Genomic DNA, 20,829 nt, shown 5'->3' on the forward strand with positions numbered 1-20,829 from the left:
AATTTTAAGATAAAAAAGCTGTGCGCGAAAGAGATAGTGGGTTGTGGGTTGGTTTTTTTTTTCTTTTTCAGCAAATGATTGCTGCTTGGCAGGGAGAAGTAGAAGGATGTTATTGATTTATCATAATATAACAATGAAAATTAGTTTCAGTAGGTTTAAAAACTAAATACAAGAACACCCCTCCGTGCCCCAGACGCTCCAATCCTTTTTTTTTTTTTTTTCTTCCTGCTCCCTTCCCCCATACTTACCATTCTCATTCTATTAACTACTGTCCCACACACCTATCCCTGTCTTGCTTGGACAGTGGAAGAGGAGCTCCCTCCTGAGCAGACGCCAATATCCCCCTGTGAACTGGCTGGTCGGGGGATGCCTTTTTAGGGATGTAACCAGCACCCTCAGTCTTCCAGGAGCCCCCTCTGCTCCAGGACTGTTCCCAAAGCCTGCTCTGGCAGTTGCAGCAGGCTGATCTCAAATAGCTTGCAGGCTCCTTCAGCTCTAAGGGCTTCTGGAAGAAATTGCCCAACTGAAACAGTAGCTTCGGTTCAAAGGAGTATGGGCTTAAGCAGCTGCATTTTAGCACCTGAATCTGAATGTTAGATCTCTTGGTCATTTATAGCTGCAGTATTTTGATCTGCAGAATTCACGGGAGAAATAGTTGTAAGGGTTGGAAAGAAAATTTTGGGATGTATGATAGACTACTTTAAACGAGTTTTCATGTTTCTGTTGAATCTTTCCTAAATAGTTTTAGAGTTTGGGAGGTTTTGTTTGTTTTACATCCAGTACTAATGGAGACTTAAAACAGCTTCCAAAACTTTTAAAGGTACAGTTTTTGTTCTTAGACTGACAAGATATCAGCAGTCTGGGGAGTGGATTGTACTTTGTAATTCATTGAAAGCAGTCTTTGCTCAGCAAATGAATGCTACCTGAAAAAGTCTTTAGTTTTTTTTATTATTTTCCTCTACTTCTCTCACTCCCTGTCAAACTATTAACTTGATCTGGTTTTACTCACAGTATTTAGCAAAGATGCATATGATAAAAAATTTTGATGCAATAATAATTTTGTACATCCAAAGAGATATTGTAAGAGGCCTGATTTCTTCATTTTTTTTGTGGGAAATTATAGCATCAGCTTTAAAAACTAGGTCTCCCTTGATATATTCTAGTCTGACTGGCCAGAAGTTTCTGTTTGCTTCTGAAAAACTGTATCCAAAGCTTTCTTCCCTAATTTGCTAACTCACAAATCACTGGGAGCATTATGTAAGGGTATGCTAATTTTGCCAGTCCTGTCACAAGGGCTCTCTTCTAGCCTGCAGGTTGTGAGCACTGGTCATGGTAATGAATCTGGGTAAAAAGTGATCCATGAGAAAGAGAGGAGGAGAAAAACACTAAAGAAAATCTGGTGATGAGCGTCAGCCCTGCTGGTGGTTTGCTGTTTGTGAATTGAAATGTTTTCTCTTCTGCAGGGGTGTGCGGGCTGATTGTTCCCCAGGAGGACATGCCATTTTGCGACACAGGAATCTGTCCAGATATCATAATGAACCCTCATGGCTTCCCATCGCGTATGACGGTTAGTGGTTCTGTTATGATTGAAAAGACAGTGTCCCCTGATAAGGAAAGTGAAGTTGATTAGAAGGAAGAAACAAAAAAAAAAAGTTTGAAACGTGGTTTCACTGAGAATATTCTCCAGTCATCGTGCTACGCACTTGCTCTACTAGAAGTCTTCAGCCCTCTGTTTTGCACGTTTTGAGACATCCTGCTGTAAAAAGGAGTAGGAATGTGGACTGTTTGTGCATCATTCTCATTTTGGTCTGTATCAAGCTATCAGGAAAACAACTGAATACCTCACGTGCACCCTTTCTGTTTAAAAATGCCTTGCTCTCCCTCTTCCTTCCCTACTCCCAATACCCACTCTGCTGGCTGGGGCAGACTGTGAGGCAAAGGTTGGAGAGGAGTTTCAATAGCAGTTCTGGATCTATATAATTTCTTGCATTACACATGCTTCCCTGCAAGTTTTGAACCTGTGCTACAGGGTCACACTAAATACCTCACAGCCTGGCCTTTATATGGGACCTCCACTGATTATTTTGTACAGCCTCAGATCTGTTTTTTTTTCTTTGTTAGCTTCTTCCCTTCTGTTCCTCCTGCCACAGTCTAGTGTGTCAGTCTCTGAGGCTGTTTCCTAGAGCAAAAGGCCACACTAGATCTGGCTCATTTTCCAGACAACTGGAAAAAAATGGAGCTGCCTGACTGGACCTTAAAGGTGTTTCCAGACCCTGTGATGATAGTCCTTTTCCCCCTGTTCTCCCTGTTCTTGGGCTTCTTCCACTCCTCCTGTTACGTGCAGCAACACGGGCTGCCATCTCAGACACTTTGCCTGGCTGACATGTGCTGTGACCAACCCAGCAATATGCCCGTACTAGCCAGCAGGCTGCTAACTCTGCCTTTCTTTGAGCAGGTAGGAAAGTTAATTGAACTCCTGGCTGGAAAGGCTGGGGTCCTCGATGGCAGATTTCACTATGGAACAGCTTTTGGAGGCAGTAAAGTTAAGGATGTGTGTGAAGATCTTATACGCCACGGTTATAACTACCTAGGGAAGGACTACGTAACATCTGGTATCACTGGGTAAGAATCTGCTCGATAGATTTAGATTTTTCAGGGGAGTGGGGAAATCCTGTTGAGGCACATCTGAAAAATCTTCTCATGTTTCAGAGCTCAGGAACTTTCTCTTATTTGCAAACTGCTCTGTAAGATGGAGGGAAGGGGCTGCAGAATGCTGCACTACTGTTGTTATTTTTTTCTTAGAAGTATTTTGTAGTTCCGCATTTTAAGAATTACTAGTATTTGCATGGCTGTAATGTGAATGGCCCTTGTAGTACATATGAAAATTTCCCAACTTCTACTGCATTAAAAAAACCTATAAAATCAAGGTTTTTTCTTTCTGAGGCATTATAAGAAATTTCAAGTTTCTGGCAGCAAATCTTATATATGCTTGGAATCAGGTAAGTATTTTCATGTTGACTTTAATAGTACTCTAAAATATGGATTTGGAGGCAGGTGTCTGTTCCTTGGGAATATTTTGTGTGTGCTCTTTTTTCCTTTTTTTTTTTTTTTTCTTCTTTCAATTACACAATGATTCAGTCTGGCATTATACTCTAATCTGCAAACTTCCTGCTGTGTTGATCAGACTGGCTTCTGAGCCACAGAGTTCAAAGAACATAAGATAGTTTAGGAACAGGAAAAGGCCATATGGCTTCACATGCCTGCTCTTCCAAAATGTATCTTAATCCTACCTTCCTGCTATTTTTATTATCCTCCCAGTCTCCTTCTTAAGGAACAAGTTAGGTTTCTTTCGTAAGTGGGTTTGGTTTTTGTAAAATCCTTTTTATTTTAATTGCTTTTCCTACACTCTTATTCCATATGTTGTTTCTCTTTTTGTTTCAGAAAGATAATTTTATTTTCCTTACCCACTCCATATTCCATAAATTGTATATCGAGTATCCTGGTATTTGAAACACTTTCTGTTGATACATCATGGTAACTTTCAACAAATCTGACTAATCTTGTTTGCTAGGGAGAATAATATCATCTAGACGTAAAAATCCCCTGATCCCAAACTTCAGCTTTGTAGTGCCCTATTTAGAGATTTTGCTGTAGGATACTGATATTTTTCCGAGCAAATTCACATGCTTAATCTATTTTGTTATGAAATTTGAAGGCAGATTTCATAACAATGTGGAAGTTTGCAAGTTCCAAATGTCTAGTTAAGTTTTATTATTTTCTTCAATAGGCAGCTTTTGGAACAACACTGCGTCGTGTCAGTAATGACTCTGAATGGGAGGTGCAATACTGTTGTCTCCTGCTTATTTTTACATTGCACGTACTTTTTTTTTTTTTTAAATAAATCAGTGGCAGTGTGTTAAATCTGGTCATTCTTAGTGCTGAAGGTGGTAGCTGGGAAATGGCTGAATGCTTTCAACTCTTCCTTTCCAATCTTTAGGCGCTTACGCTGTTCTTACAGTCAGTGGTGTTTTAAACACAGAAATCTTCAGCCATTGCTCCAGCTCTTAGAAAGGAGTAACACCCTCTGTACTGCTTACAGATGTTCCCAAGCTGATGGAAGGGCCTGAACACAGTTCTCAAGAGCCCTTTTACCGGGTTCATCTGAGCCCCCAGTGCCAGCCAGGGCAGTGATTTTTGTCCTGTGGGTAGAGCTGCTGGTGCACAGCCCCTCAGGGAGGGCGTTCACCCCTCTGGCTCTGGGGTTGTGCTTCAAAGTGGTGTGTGGGGAGAAGTAGTGGATGGGAAGACTGTCAAGCTCCTAGCATGTCCTTGCAAGTGCAATTCCCTTTAAGTGCTCCTGTAAAAATGACGTTTTGAGCATTTATGCTGCATGTATTTGTTTACGTGTGTGGTGTGTGAATGATGTAAAATGAAGGAATGTAAATAGAAGTACCTTAAGTCACTCCTCAGGGTCTGACACATTTACTGTCTTTATCGGTTACTGATGACACTATTGAAACACTCCTGCCCAGGCAGAGGAGGGACCTGACATGGCAGAGCTGACACAGGTTTTCAGACTGATTGCCCTGACAATTTCTCTAAGACACGTTTCTCTCTGACTCCTGATTACCAAATTATTTCAAATTCCTTCTGTACACAACGCTTGTCTCTCATAAGGTAAGTATGGGCTAATGTGAATATTGGTTTTATTTTGTTTTTTGGTCTTTTTTTTTTATTCCTTCAGGGAACCTTTGGAAGCATATATCTATTTTGGCCCTGTGTATTACCAGAAACTAAAGCACATGGTGTTGGATAAAATGCACGCGAGAGCTCGAGGACCCAGAGCAGTGCTCACCAGGTATCGTTACAGGCTAAGCACAAAATTTTTGTGTGCATTCAGAAGTGTGCCCAGCTGACTGGCAGTATAAAAAAAGTTTTATAAAAGTTTATCTTTTGATACTTGACACAAGATCCTATTATATATTAATACACTGTTACAGACTGAAAGCTCTCACAGTAGACTGTGGCAGGAAGTTGTTTTGAATGTCCTCTGTGTGGTCCAAAACTGAGTTTGCTTCTCAGACTTCTGTTAACAGCTGGTAAAAATACCACACACTGATTCACAGTGAACACTGTGGCCCTTTCCTGACAGATTGCTCATATAGTAGGTATTTTAGGAGGATTTTTTTTTCTTTAACTTTTACAAAATTGGGTCTGAGTAGAAAGAAGAAATTTCTTTAAATATTTCAGCATCCTTTGGTATTCAGCAGGTTAATGTTGATGCTTCCCATGTCTTCACCTGTCAAGGCAAATCAAAAGCATTGGCTCTAGTGTCGTGCAAACAAGCATTAGAATAATGTGCATGCCTGGTTTACTGCACTTTGCCTCACAGACTCTTCCATTCAACTCTAAAATTGAATTTAGGGTTGTATGTGCTGTTCCACAGTGGTCATTCAATACCATGCAGGAGAATAGCACCTTTATAGTAATAAATTGCAAAAGTTACAGAGATGGGAGTAGTAAATGTCCTTTTTTATTTGCCCAGCTAACTGCCATGGTAAAACTAAGCCTGAACTTGGGTTTTTCCCCAACAAAAGGTTGATTACCATGTTGATGTCTTCTGGTGTCAAATTTTGAAGTCAAGCAGATGTACTCTGAGTAACAGGTAATACAAGCCCCTGGAGGTGGGCTTATGTTATCTGGACCTTTGGGGAATTTGAAGCATTCTGTTTTCCCTGATGATACTTACTTTTTCTCCTTAAAGACAAGCTGCGTGGCTTAGAACTCATGTTCTAAATTGCTGATGTTCCTGGCTCACAAAGAAACAGTTTAATGGCACAGGCTTTGCTTTCAGGAGGCTTCTAGCAGATCGTGTAGTTCGCCTTTCTCCCTCACAGTAGGATTATTTGCTAAATCTTGCCAGAAAGTGAGTTGCCAGCTAGTCTTGAATATTCTAGAAAAGATTATTCCAAATGTCCTTTGCCAGTTTTTTCTGGATTATCATGTACACCATTTAAACCTCACCTACTTCATGGTGGTACTCTTCTTTTTGACCAGTCCCTTTTGTACTGTTTTTGAGACGTAAGCACAAAGTCATGTCTCTCCTGCCCTTACTCTTCCCTATAGCAAGCACGATTCATATTCTTTAATTCTTAACTTATTTTTATGCCTCTTATCATATGGTGATCCACTTCTCTTGCCTTACCCGACTGCACAAGTTAGCAAATCTGTGCTTTTTAGTAGGTGCAGCTTCTACCTGTTGATGTGCTATTGGAGAATGGAGGGGCAGGTCTCTGCTGTACCTGATACAGAAGTATCTTTCTCTTTTGCTTTTCATTGCCTATTTCCCGTGCCTTCTGGCTTTTCAACCTCATGCTGTTTCTAGGACAAACTGAAGTTGTCTCACACTTTCTAGTAAGTAAATGGAACACTGGAAGTAAATACCAGTGGTTGAACTGGGAGACGAATCATGAAAAGTTTTTGGAATTCTTGGCTGAACTTTTCCACCAACCCCATGAGAAGAACAAGTGTAGCAGAACCATTACTTCCTAACCACAGCTGCTCGCCTATATGAAAATAAGTGCTATTCCTAAATAATGATCTATCTGCTCCATCTTCTGTTCTTCAATGTGTTAGTCACAGTATTGGTGCTTCACGTGAAAATGAAAACTCACTGTCTTAGCTAACGGTGCACGCAGTTGGTTTACTGGGGTTCCTCACTTATCTGAGTCCCTTGATCTGCTTTTGTATTGTCACCCCAACTTCTTAGCTGTTTAGAGATACTGAATTCAAATGAAACCTAAATCCCAAGTGAAGGTGGTGTTTACATGTAAAGATGAAGGTGGTGTGATTTCCCCTACCCTTTAATTTCTTTGAATTCTTTGTTCCAGTCAGTAGTATTGTACTATGTAGCAAGGGCTCTTTATTTGACTTTCAGGAAAGCTGGTGGATGTTCAATTTATGCTGCCTCTTGACTAGTTTTTTAGGAATTTTCTCTTTTCTCCTCAACTAATTAAACTTTTGTTATTGCCATCGCCTCTGCTGAGAGAGTCTGCTTTGCCAGCTTTCATACTGACTATTGTTTTATCATCCATTGCACTTCCTGGAGAGTAAAATGCCTCTAACATTGTTTTTTGCTTTTAAAAGTAATCCTGTAACAGCTTCCAACATGGAATTTGGCTGTCGTTGTCTTGAAATGCATTTAATTGTATATCAATTGTACCTTAACTGACAGAGCAAAGCTATATTTCCATCACAAATAAGGTAGAAGACTTGGGTTTCTAGAACGTCACCGATTCTAGACATTGTTCTGATTAAAACAAGACTTTGCAGACTTGCAAAGCAGCACCCTGTCAACACAGTCAAAGCCACCAAGATGTTGCCCTCTGAATTGGTATTTGTTAAAAGAAATGCAGTACTTAATTTATTTTGCCATGAGTAATTGACAATTAATTTAAAACATAGTTTTATATATGGTGTTGCCTAGATACCCAGTCCTGCTAAATCTTTTCAATAGATAAACTGCTTTTAGTTTTCCTTACAAGAGATCAATATAAGCTTTCTGCATGCAGAGTTGTTTTGATGGACATTGTCAGAGCTGCCACCTGCGTGTCTTTTGAACTTATCAGATATTCCAGTTCCTATTATACTGCCAGGGAGTAATGAGATGACAACTGGTCAGGGCTCCTCTCCAGGCTCTGGGGCTGTGGGAGCACGGTGTGCCCTCCTCCTCCAGGCAGTGTTTTTCTAGGTAATACTCCGCTTCTTGGAGATCAGTGTTTCCACCAATGACTCCCCATTTCAAGTTAGCCACTGGTTTTCCATAACAGGCACAAGAGAGATCTGCTGAGACCTACAAGGCCTGCTCTTATTCACGGGGGTAGACTTGTTTCCCCCCTCTGGCCAATGAAACAAGGAACAGGACCATGAAGCTGAACCCACTGTTCTTCCAGAAAATGCAGCAGTAGTGCCAATATATTCTTAATGTGCTTAAAAATGCCAAAGTTAATTGTTTCATGCTTTTTTCTAAATGCACCAGTCAAATAGTATGAAGACCATTTGGCCTTATTTTTTTATAATTGAAAGAATCACTGTGTTTTATTTAGCATTTAAGAATTTTAAGAACTTACTCTTTTTACAGATGAAAAATATCTCTTTTAATGATATTCCCAATCTTATTTTCAAGAGTCTGCTTTGTTTTCAGAATGTTATATTTAGAATAAAAATGGAAATAGTTGCCCACGGCAACAGCTGCAGTGTACGTGTGTATAGCAGGAAAGGGGAAGCACAAATGCTTTATAAATACTGGTTTAACATTTTAAACAACCTTTGGTATGAGGAATTTTCAAACTGATGTGAGCTGGAACTAAAATCTAATAGACTTAAGGAGCACAGGCTAGACTTTTTTTCAGAGTTTCAATCTCAATATTGAAATATTTGGTACTTCAGAAAACTGCTTTTTAGGGAGGAAGGATTTGGGTTGTTTTGTTTTTTTTTTTAAATGAGATCATTTTGATAGTGGGAGTGAAACACTTAAGAGCTTAAGACTTAAGTTTGGGGTGTTTTGTTTTGGGTGGCTTGTTGTGTTGTTGGTTTTCTTAATGGTATTTGAACTGCCTTGGAAGTCTTCATCCTGTATCTGTTGAAAGACCCATGGCATATCAGCTCTTAAAGGGCTAGATTTGGGACCCCATCATTTTTCAAGAAGTTTTATCCTTCCTTAATTGGATTGAGACTTTATTTGGGCTCATATTTATATAGCTATTTTGTCATTTTATCCTGTGGAAGAGCACCTGGTGAAACTTTTGAAAGTAGGCTTGTGCGTTAACTAATATTATAAAAGTCAGTTGATCAGAGAAACTCAGGCACTTCTAGCACCACAGCAAGTGCCTGTATCTTTGGAGGCCCCAACTGCTTTTCAAATCTGCCTCCTGGGACTTCAGAAGAGAAACTGCATTCACCACAGGGTCAGTCCTTTAAAACAGCATCTGAACAGTGATGGTGCCATCATCTGGGGAGGGGGCCCTAGGGAGTTTAATCAGGATGTAAACAACTTCTATCCATTCTCCCAACAGTGGGAAAAATAGAAGGTTATATGAATGAAAAGGACACTTTGAATTACAAGCAGATTAGTTTTGAGGTTCCAGTGTGGTCAGAGTAAGGGAAACAACTACCCCCTAAAAACAAATACAACTTGCATCTTTAGAAGATACTTTGGTGTGGTAATTAAGTATATTTTTTAACACTTGTTACAAAAGATTATTAGATGTTGAAGGCTTTTGTAAATCCTTTTCTCTGAGTTGCAGTAAGTTGACAAAATTTTATTTTTAATATATTTAGCATGCTTAACAAATATAGTTGTTTGAAATAATATAAACAAATATACTCCAAAAGTTATGAGATCCGTCATTGTATATTCTAGGTGGATTGCACTGCTGCAGGTATCAGAAACAACACATAAACATGGGGTTTCACTGAGCGTGAAACCTCTTATGATTGCAAATAACATTTTTCTAATTCCTTCTCTTTGTTGTCATGTTTCAGGGAATATACCAAGATGGAAATATTTAATAAAATGCATGCAATATGTTAGTGCTTCAGGAATTTAAGATTATTTTTGCTTCATAGTTCACTCTAATATTTGCAACCTAAATACTACAGCACTGTGCTAGTACATGAGAGTAGAACTGATACTGTATGAAATTGCAATATCAAGAGGTTAACATTTAACATTTTTAGCAAGGGGTTAAAAAATCTTGACTGTATCCAACAAAAAAAAAAAATTGGCTTATACAGTCATAATGTTAAATAATATCAGAAACAACACATAAACATGGGGTTTCACTGAGCGTGAAACCTCTTATGATTGCAAATAACATTTTTCTAATTCCTTCTCTTTGTTGTCATGTTTCAGGGAATATACCAAGATGGAAATATTTAATAAAATGCATGCAATATGTTAGTGCTTCAGGAATTTAAGATTATTTTTGCTTCATAGTTCACTCTAATATTTGCAACCTAAATACTACAGCACTGTGCTAGTACATGAGAGTAGAACTGATACTGTATGAAATTGCAATATCAAGAGGTTAACATTTAACATTTTTAGCAAGGGGTTAAAAAATCTTGACTGTATCCAACAAAAAAAAAAAATTGGCTTATACAGTCATAATGTTAAATAATATATTGTACCTTGGCTTTTTACCTCAAAATCTTTAGTGTACGCTTTCACTGCTTTCTTGAAACTTTCCTCTAGCACCATGAGGACAGAAAGTCTTTCCAGGCAAAAAAAAAATGAGAGTTTGATTTGTGTGGAGGAACTAGAAAAACAGGAACCCATACAATACAAAAATTAGTCTAATAACTGTCAGACATGAAAAAGGAAAGTAGATGTGTTTAAAAAAAAAAAAAAAAAAAAGGGATTTCAATAATGAGTGCGTAATATGCATACTACTTGTTTACTGCTTTGTTTTGGTATTCTGAGATCAAAAATGGCTGCATTTTAAGAATTTAGTCTTATCTGTAGTTCAGCTGAAACATTAGTTTGATTCATTCATTAGTTGCTGAATATTGTTTCACGAACTATGAACTATAATGAATGTCTCATCAAAAAAGAGTGGACACCAAATCTGTGTCCAGATTGTCTTGGATACTGTTTGGTCTCTTTTTATTTTCACTTACTCAGCTCTGGTCTGTGAGGTAGAGTTATGGCCTGACCCTGCAGTTGCCACCCACAGAACTAGATCATACGGCCAGTGCAGGGGCAAAGATAAATCCCTTCAACTTGAATAACACCCTTGCGAGATCAGTGACGCTGGTTTGCAGAATGCTGCTGTCCATTCATCCTGTACAGTTCCTACAGTTTGAAGACAAGCATTCCTAGAGTTGTAGAATGTACATACTGCAATACTTACTACATTTTTTCCAAATCTTTATTTCAAAGGCAACCCACTGAAGGTCGATCCCGTGATGGTGGTTTACGTCTTGGAGAGATGGAACGGGATTGTTTGATAGGTTATGGAGCCAGCATGCTTTTACTGGAGAGATTGATGATTTCAAGTGATGCCTTTGAAGTGGATGTTTGTGGACAGTGTGGCTTGTTGGGTTACTCTGGCTGGTAAGTTGTTTAACTGTAATGCTTTTTATAAACCGTGGTGTCTCCTCCTCACTTTGTGCATGTGACATGTTTCATACTTTAAAAAAACCCCGTGACCTCAGGTTGCTAAAGCAAAGTGGTACCAGGTAAATGTGCCTCTATGTAACAGAATCCTGCCCCTGGTTGTAGTGCTTCTCAGTTTTAAAGTGCTCGCAGGCACCAATTAACAGTCCTATGCACCTTAATCAAAACCAGTGTAAACGTTCAAAATTGATATTTGGAAAATTGGTGACAGGGGGTGGTTCTTTGTTATGGTCTGATTGAAGTTAGGACTAAAGTGAGTGTGCAATCAATGGGCTGAGGTGCTCTCCTGTTGTGGGAGCACAGGTACTGTATTTCACACCCAGCTATGCTTGTGGGAAAGGTTACATTCACTCTTGTCTGCTGCCTTCCTTCCCACCCTCGCAGGGCATTAGCAAACGCCCAATCCTGTATATCATCTCTTTTTTGAAAAGGGGAAAATAGCTGCATCAATGTGTTTGACTCTTCTGACTTCAGAAATGAGATTACTAGCTAGGCTACTCACAGATCTTCCTGGTGTGATCATGTGTTGAACCTCATAAGGCTGAAGAGAAAGAGTGGGCACAGAAGAATGGGAGAAGAAAGCAAAATCTTCCGCTTTCTTGTTCTCTTGCTGTGGAGTTCATAATCGCACACATACCACTTTCATGCACTGTGCCTCTCCCAAATGCCTTCGTAGTCTTGTAGAACAAGGAGCTCCTCTTCGAAGCATCAGGCAAATGCACCAGTGTTGTAGCCTGAGACAAGCAGCTGTCTGGTTGGAAATTCAGCTGGTTTCTGCCCAACTGTTTTGTCCCTAAGAAACTTATCTCTAGACTAGCTAATGGTCTTGCTGTCTTACTCTGTGTCCTAAGGCAGTACTGAGTTTGTCTCCTGCAAACAAACTGGTTTTCTATGTAGGGGAAGCATAAAACTGGATGGCAAAACTATGTGGAGCTCACCACGTGTGACACTATAGGCTTTGCTCTAACCATCTTTTCTCTACAGTAATTCTGAGATGGTACATTTGAAGTTGTTCTGTAGTATGCTGGAAATATACCACTATTATTAGAAAATAGGGAAATTTCTTTTTATGTTCTTTCTAGGTGAGGGAACTGTTTTGCTTCAGCTTGTTGGTTTGTTTTTTTTTCAGCCAGGCAGAAAAATAGACTTGTGAGACCAATAGGAGTTTATGAGATCATAGAATCATAGAATGTGTTCAATTGGAAGGGACCTTAATCCCCTGTATTTGGCACTGGTTGTACTTTATTGCTCAAGTACTATGTCCGGTTTTGGGCCCCTTACCACAAAAAGACATTGAGGTGCTGGAGCGGGTCCAGAGGAGGACAACGAAGCTGGTGAGAGGTCTGGAGAATAAGTCTTATGAGGAGAGGCTGAGGGAGCTGGGGATGAAAAGGAGCCTGAGTTGAGACCTTATCACTCTCTACAACTACCTGAAAGGAGGTTGTAGAGAGGTGGGGGTCAGTCTCTTCTCCCAAGTCACAGGTGATAGGACAAGAGGAAATGGCCTCAAGTTGCGCCAGGGGAGCTTCAGATTGGATATCAGGAAACATTTTTTACCCTGGAAGGGTTATTAAGCATTGGAATGGGCTGCCCAGGAAGTGGTTGAGACACCATCCCTGGAAGTATTTAAAAGACTGGTAGACATAGTTTAGAGACATGGTTTAGTGATTATTTTTTTTTTAATCTGAGTTAAGTTGATGCTTGGACTAGATGATCTTAAAGGTCCCTTCCAACCTAGACAATTCTATGAGTCTGTGAGTCTAAAGGTCATCTAGTCCAGCCCCCCCTGCAGTAAGCAAGGATGTGCAACGATCTTGCAAGTTTCCTGAAAACAGGTGACCTGGAATTCTGTGATTAAGGGAGGAAAAAATATACTGTGGGAGTTCAAGTTACAAGTTACTCTAATTTTCATGTTGGGTGAAGATGGGGAGTTGGGAGGAGGAGGAGAAGGATTCATTTCCAAATATCTCAAAAGAACATTGTTGGAAACTTGCCACATCTTGGGTATCAATATTAATCTATTGGGAAGCGCAGGAAATTGGACTTTATTCACTTCAATGATTGAGAGTGATTGGTTTTTTTTCTGTGACATGATGAAGTAGAATAGGTGTGCTCTCAGTTTGTAGATGCGTAAAAGTGACAGCTACCATTTCTGCCCTTGGTCAGGCCTTTCTTCTGAAGCATGTGGCTTCTGGCCAGAAACCAAGCACCACGTTTGCTGCTAACAGCAGCAGCAGTTCTGCTCCTTGTGGAGCAGAAACTCATTCAGAGGTAGGTAAACACATGTGAAATCCAGAGGAGAGACAAGGCATACTCTGTGCATCCTGTTGTGGTTGGTGATTTGTTGTTGGGCATTGTTCTACTGGCTTCTGTGCAGGATTTTTGAGTCCTATTTTTCTCAAGTACTGTACACTGTGTGTAGCAAGTGAGGCGTTTTTCTCTTAAAACTTGTCTCTTAAAACTACTGTAATACAAATAACAGTTGAAGGAAATTGTCTGAAACTGAAGGACATGCCATAAGTTAAACAACCAACCACTTCTGTGTAGAGCACTGCCTTAAAAAACTCACATGCAGATGTAGCTCAATTATTATTGTTTTTATAAGACCTTGGCTCTCAAAGCAGTCCTTGAAGAATTTCAGAGACCACAGGAAGTGAGGACACCTTGAAGAAAATTAGGAATTTGAACTTCAAAAATAGTATTGGATTTTATTTTTAAGTTGCTGTTACTATATTTCATATTTTTAAGCTTGTAACAAAGTTTAGTAACTCTTTTTAAAAAACTGTGAAAGAAACTACTCTCTCAGATGGAGCTAGATGTTCTTGCAATCTGAGTCTGTGAAAAGCTGTCTGATGTGTGAGAGAAATTGCTAAGAGGTAGTTTCTGCTAAATGATACGCTGTGTCTACCAGCAGCTGAAGCAAGTGGCCCGATAATGAGCATCACAGTAGAGACCAAGTCATTAAGAGAAACTTCCAAACGGGCCTTTTCAGTGGTTCTGGCATTAATAAGACATTGCTGCAAAAGACCTTTTAGAAACATATTGTTTGGTGCCTAGCATTAAGGACTCTTGCCTTAAGGAAGATGAGCCCTTCCTCCCAGACAAGGACTAGGCACTGGGTATGTTTTCCTGCAAGGCAGTAACAGCAAATCACTGTTGGGGCCTGAACTGGGACTTTCACTGGGGAAGAAGACTGTTGTGGCAGTGACAGAGTTTTGCCCTGTTAAAAAAAAAAAAAAAAACCAACAACAACAACAAAAAACTCCCCAAAAACCCAAAACAGTAGGAACTTACTGTGATGTACCAGTGTTGTGCAAATTTTCCAACTTTGCTGTTGTACTGGTGCTCAGGGACAGGACTCCACTGAACGCAATGAGCAGAATCAGGTCCTTTTTTGATGATGAGAAGTTATTCCGATCCCTAGAGTCTGAGCATTTTAAAATCTGCCTGAAGAAAAATTTTGGTTCTGCTCCAGATTCAGCCTTGGCACAGTTGCCTTTTCCTGTCCAGTTTGGTATCAATTCTTGTACCAAATGGTCTTTCAAGTACTTTCTGTGATCTCCGTTTGACAGAGCTTTGTGCTTCCTGCACCTTAACCTTTCAGGATGATCCCCATCCAAGTACAAAGCAAGCCCAGAACGGTGTAGCTTTGGGCCTGGGTGTAGTGAGGGATCTCTGCTGTTCAGTCCCTGGTAGCTGTATTCAGATGCCAGACATCTGCTCATAGCAGAAAAGTCATGCCTCATCAGCTTCCAGGGCTTGCAAGGCTTCTTCTATTGAGAGCAATTACTTGGTATGTTATCATTGGCTTCTGTTTTGGTCACTTCCTCCCACCATAAAAATGCACTTTTCCCTATAAATTTGGACTAGGGGAGTAGTTCTAAACCTGCAGCTGAGGTCTATTCTGTTCTAAAGGTGTTATAGCTCTACACTGTCTACAGGAGAAGCCTGTTCCAGGGAAACATCTAGTTCAGTCTCTTACCTTCTTGCTGCCTATCGTCAGATTTAGAAAAAGCCAAAGCAGTTACTGGAGTAAGTGAAGCTTTGCCCGCTGACACAGAGAGGTATAAGATAAGAGATGCCTTTTTTCTGGAATATTAATTGATTTGAGACATTATAGGGTGAAATTGTGTTATGAGGAAAAAACCTAAGTGTGAACCTGCTTTCTTCCTGCCTTTTTTTTATGACATATATATGAGAGAAACTAGACCGTTAACCGTGTTTTCAGAAATGCTTAGCTTTGTTTACCTCCTTTCTCTCATTACGCAATGCTGAATTTGTGTTGGCAGTTGTGAGTGGTGAAGAAGTAGAAGTCAGTCCTGTTGGCTACTGGCCATTGTGATTCTCCTCAAAGAAAAGTGTAGGTTTAACTTTAAACTTCTATTGACTTCAGTCTGATTATTTAAAGGCATAAAGTTGCAACGGTCTTATGCACTAAAAGGTGTTGGCTCTTTTTAGGACTAAGCCCAGTGTTTAAATGCAGGTAAACAAAGAAACCAGTGGGTAGTGGCAACTGTTGGGTTTTTTTCTGCAGAGCTTCATTTATGCACCAACTCTGACTTTCTTCTTGTTTGTTTCCCTAGGTGCCACTACTGCAAGTCATCATGTCACGTGTCATCTCTGCGCATACCGTATGCCTGTAAACTCTTATTTCAAGAACTGCAGTCAATGAACATCATACCTAGGCTAAAACTAGCTAAGTACAATGAATGAAAAAGATGGGGGAAAAAAGTACTTTAGAGAAATTGAAATCCAGCATATATAATGGGAGGATATTTTTGGTGAACAGGAATAACTCTAAAACCTGAGTGGGTAGAAGGGAGGTGCAAGACAGTGTAAGAAATCTTTCTTACATGTACTACCTGTTTTTAAGTTGACAGGGGAAGCTCTGTCAATAGAATATATGAGAAGTTCTGAAAGCCTTGATTAGTCTGAGTGAACAGGACATAAGGGAATTGTTGAATAAGGCCATGATCCAGCAAAGAACTTGCATCATTTCAGACAATCCCATGCTTGGTTTTGAAAAGTGCTTTGCTGGATGAGGGCATGAGCTGAACTAAATGAACATCTTATTCACAGAGGTTAAAAATGTTTTCTGGACCAGTGTAATATGAAAGACTAATAAATGTTTTAAATAATACTGCCTGAATATGTGTTGATGGTTGTGGAAGGATGGTAAAGCCTTCATATAACATCTAAACCATTTTGCTATTCCTAAAGCATTTTGTAAAAGCATTAAAATTATAAGTAGTGTCAGGCTTAGAGAAATTAAACTACTTTATCGAGAACTTGAAATGAGACATTTTGAGGGGGATTTCAATATGCAGGTGCATTTATGTGGAAGCAATGGTGCAATTATACACTCAATCTGCTTTAAGCAAAATGTATGGAGTTGCCATGAAGTTCAAGGGAGGTGACTTGTATCAGCAAGTGCATGGTACAGCTTACAGGTATCTAGTCAATTCCTACTGAGTGTAGTAGATTTAATAATACACCGGCCAAAGCCCTGAAAAGACGAGCTGCAAACACTAGGTACTGATGCATGCTGTGCTGTCCTAGGACTTCAGAACTTTTTTTGTAAAGTTCTTTGTTCAAAATAAAAGAACTATGAAGAGCACATGTCCTCCACTGACAGTGGAGCGGGTTTGAGTGACCTGAAAGGATTTAGAAAGGGAAGAGCTTTAGAAAGGGAAGGGGAGATCCGAAATTAAAGTCACTTAGTACCCTAAATTCACTTGAGCCTTTGCTTGTCAAAGCATATGGTTAACTTTTTAAGCAAAGTAGTCCCATTGAGGTAGGGGTGAAGTATGTGTGTATTCAAGTGCTTCAGATGAAGGCAGCACTCTGGACCAAGGAGGACGCAGAACACCGTCTATGGTCTGGAAGTCCTGAGCTGCTCTTTGGCTCCTCACATGGCTGAATTGTTCATGCTGATCCTGACACTGCTCTCGCAGTCGTGTTGCTGCTGTTCTCTGAGCTGCTTGAGGGGCACACGTGAGCATCACCCTGAGTAGGCTTGCTTTCTAAGCTTCCACCAAAATGCTTAAACTAGTAGTTTTGTGTCTTACAAATCAAGTCCAAAGGGATAGATTTTCCTTTTTTTTTTTTTTTTTTCTTCTTGCAATTGGACTAATGACAACACAGATGTCAACACAGCACATTTGGATTGGAAAAGCACTTGAAGCACCTCTACCAGGGTCTGAATGGCTCAGGGTTATTTACAAAGAGTTACAAGAGAGTGATGTACGGCTTCAAACTGGAGGAAGAAGTTAACCAGAAGCCCCAAACAAATTAATAACCTTTGCTTTGCTCCCTGAGTTTGCCAAACTGAGGCTCGGGTGCACCAGCAGAGGGAGTGAGCCTCAAAGGCTACAGCCTGCTGGGGAGGGAAAGGGGGGGAGTTTTAACCTGGATCAAGGAAACTACGCTGAGGATAAGGTGTTCTTGCTAGCTAGTGTGGTCTCCTAGGTCAGATGGTCAGAGCTACAGCACATTAAAGACTAAGCAATGTGTACAATGACACCTGTGGAAATTTAAGCAGACACAGCAGAGATGGAGGAGGAGCAAAGGGCTGTGCACATGAGTAATCCTATTGAGAGAACGGGTCTATGTGCAACCCTGAGGGGCAGCCTTGCAGTTAATTTACCTCAAGCTGATGAAAGCGTGGGGATGAAAGGTTTTGTGAGGGTGAAGGAGATCCTCTGCAATAGCTGAAGTTTAGGAAGAAAGGGGTAGCCTTAGCACTGGTGGATCCAGCAGAACATAGAAGCTAGACAAGTCTAGCAGTGAAGGTCACCCGCTCTCAGCTAGTCTGGTGATACCTACATCAGTTCCATTTACACATCATTGCTGTCTAACCTAAGCCTGTGCAGACACCAGAGGCTTATTTGAGTGCAGATCTGAGCTGAAACTCTGATTTTTACTTTTTGCCACTCTTTAAGAGATTACCTATGTTCCATCATAATAGACACCTTCAAGTAATGTCTTGGCAATGGAATAAGCATTACAAAACCAGCAGCAGAAAATGGAATAAACAGCTGTGGACTCCTGGAATACAGTTGGTCAAAGTGGCTACTCAAGGAAGGAATCCTCTATCAGCCAGGAAAAATTATGGTGCATGGACTGGGGGAGGTAAAATACATTCCTGGAACCCCAGAGCTGTCACGCTGTTCTCCTCTGGTGAGCCTCATCTTTGCAACCCTTTGAATTATCTTCCTAGCCAGCCTCCCCTCCCCCCCTTTTTATACAGTGAATGCCTTCACAAAGAGGTCTCATGTCAGCTAGGGGCTGTACTGCTGTGACTAGACTTGCCCAGATCAACCCCGCCATGACTCTTTGTCTAATTGCTGAAAGAGATATAATATTCTGAAGAACGCTTGACAAAATCTTAAGGCTTTAGCAGAAGGAGCTGTGCCTGTAAAAACTGCTGTAAAGTTTTCATTCCATTGCAACTCCTTTTTTCTCTTGTGTTTAGTGTCCAGGAGAGGCTTTCTAGAAGGGATATTCAGCATGAAGGTCACTAGCGTTAGTCCCAGCTGAAATGCCAAATACAGTCCACTTTCTGAGACAAGCTAGAGGTGTGTGCTGCTGTTGGAAGACATATCTAACTTCATACGGTATGTTTAAGTCGCCATTTACTTGGCAGATAAAGGATTAATTGCTATTAAAAGGTGGAAGCATTTACAGACCTAGAATTCGGTAATCAAGTCTATTATTTCGCTGCAAAACAAAGCCATTAAGTAAAAGCTACCCCTTTCCAACACTAGACATGTCCAGCTCTGCTGTTCTGTTGGGAGAAAGAGAATCAAGCCGGGCTGGGCTGCAGGGTGCTGTGGGGCAGAGGAGAGCACGAGTCTTTTAGCCAGTTCTGGAGCTGTGGGAAAGGTCAGTCACTTGTTCGGAGAATAACAGAGAATAACAGCCTCGCTTCGAGTCATTTACATAACCCTGACGAGTTTTTTTTTTTACTTTTTTTTTGGTTTTTTTTTAAGGTAAATGTTTCCAAACATAGACACTAGAAAACTGAACAATAAAGAAAAATGAAACCAGGCTGGGCAATTTTGGCATTCAAAGAGGATATAATATGAAATATAGGCATACCGAGATTTAATAATTTTAAGATGTGGAAAGTAAAGAGCTCCCACTAAGCACAATTGGTTTTGTTTGTCATACCCATATCTCGTTAAGAGTTCTGCTTACAAAGAAGCTTCAATGCAAAGAGAGCTTTTAATTCTTTGAAATCCCTACTTACTTGTTGCTTAAACAGGGAAGCAACCCAATGAAAAACATAGAACCATGACGATGAGAAATTACTGTATGTCTTTTCTCTGGTTTTCTGATGGTAAATAGAAAAGTATCTGTGGCACAATGGGAGTACAGTGTAAATAAAAGCCTAAAAAGAGTGAAGGCTGTTTCATTGGTTAGTGATAACCAGTGGCAAACTAATGACTAGTGCTGCGCATCGGAAAATGGGTTTGCGAGCCCTGCTGGGAGCACACCTGTAAAGTCTGATGGTAAGAATAGCTAGGAATTGGTAGGAATCGTGCCGCTGCAGAACTAAACTAGACGAGCTGAAAACACGTCTGTTTTTCAGAGTTTCTCTGTGTCAAGGCTCTTGAGGGCCAGGATGGCTCTAGCGTGAGGGAGGACTAGCCCTGAAATGACCTCCCTGGCTTGCAGGCCTGCCACGGTGACCCACAGGAGCGGCGTGGGGAGCTCCTCAGCCGTGTCCCAGCACAAGCACCTGAGGGCCATGGCACGGCGCTGGCTCAGCGAGGCCCCTCCGGCCGGCCTCTCCTCCGCTTGGAGCTGAGGATTGTTTTACAGCCCATTGCCGATCCAGCGGGGCCACGGGGCACTTGATGAATTCCCTCCTCCGAAGAGGACGTGACTTGCCCAGGGCCACAGAAAGACCGTGCCAGAACTGGGATCAGGGCTCCGCAGTCCCCAGGTGCCAGACACGTGCTTGCCTTAAAACTGAGCACTTCATCAAACCGTAAAATCCAGCCAGATGGTGACTCTTTGCTATTATCTGGACCAGTGCTGGGAGGCTTAATGTGTGCAAGGCACGGTGAAGACCTGGATTCCAGTTTCTGTGTCTAAGGCTCAGAAGCCCAGAAAATGGATCCACGTTTTAGACCTAAATGCTATTAGAAACTTGAGCATATTTGAACCCAAGTTCTGACTTAGGTCCATCCTTCTCTGGAAATGTTTCAATCTTAGCCTGGACCCACCAGTTTCAGTGGGGCAGCTCTTTGGGAAGTGGTAGAGAGGTGCAGGAGTAAGGACTGGCTACTTCGTCAACCTTACTCTGCCCTGTGTACATGGCCTTGGTCAGATTCTCTTCTTCCAGGTAGCAAAGACTGCATGAATTGGACAGGGGATCACTTTTGCCTCTCAACAATACTTTAAGAACTCACTGTATGGACCCAGGAGGTAAATGCACCCTCTCTGCCTTCTGTACCTATGAACGTACATCCCAGAACGCCAGAAATCTCAGTCAAACTCTCCAAACCCAGCTCAGAGCCAATACAGAGATTTTTTGCAGTTGAAATTTTTAAAAAGTGGTTTTATTCCTGTCTCAAAGACAACAGCAAAGTTTTCTGTTGGATACCCTGTGAATGGACTTGAAATCTTGTACCATCTCCTGA

The 20,829-nt window shown here is 40.8% G+C and overlaps 1 protein-coding gene across 1 annotated transcript in view; it reads left to right on the forward strand.

Annotated features, from left to right (window-relative positions):
• The window catches only part of POLR3B (polymerase (RNA) III (DNA directed) polypeptide B), a 78,365-nt gene extending 62,037 nt beyond the window's left edge, over positions 1-16,328 (forward strand). Inside the window, exons 24-28 of the mRNA XM_014964275.1 lie at positions 1,464-1,567; positions 2,456-2,622; positions 4,745-4,858; positions 10,943-11,116; positions 15,763-16,328. Coding sequence (XP_014819761.1) covers positions 1,464-1,567; positions 2,456-2,622; positions 4,745-4,858; positions 10,943-11,116; positions 15,763-15,892 — 689 coding nt within the window. The 3' untranslated portion in view covers positions 15,893-16,328. The remainder of the gene's footprint in view (positions 1-1,463; positions 1,568-2,455; positions 2,623-4,744; positions 4,859-10,942; positions 11,117-15,762) is intronic.
• Positions 16,329-20,829: the final 4,501 nt, after the last annotated feature.

This window comes from Calidris pugnax, unplaced genomic scaffold (genome assembly GCF_001431845.1).
Source record: "Calidris pugnax isolate Ruff unplaced genomic scaffold, ASM143184v1 scaffold44, whole genome shotgun sequence".
NCBI classification, from domain to species: Eukaryota; Metazoa; Chordata; class Aves; order Charadriiformes; family Scolopacidae; genus Calidris; species Calidris pugnax.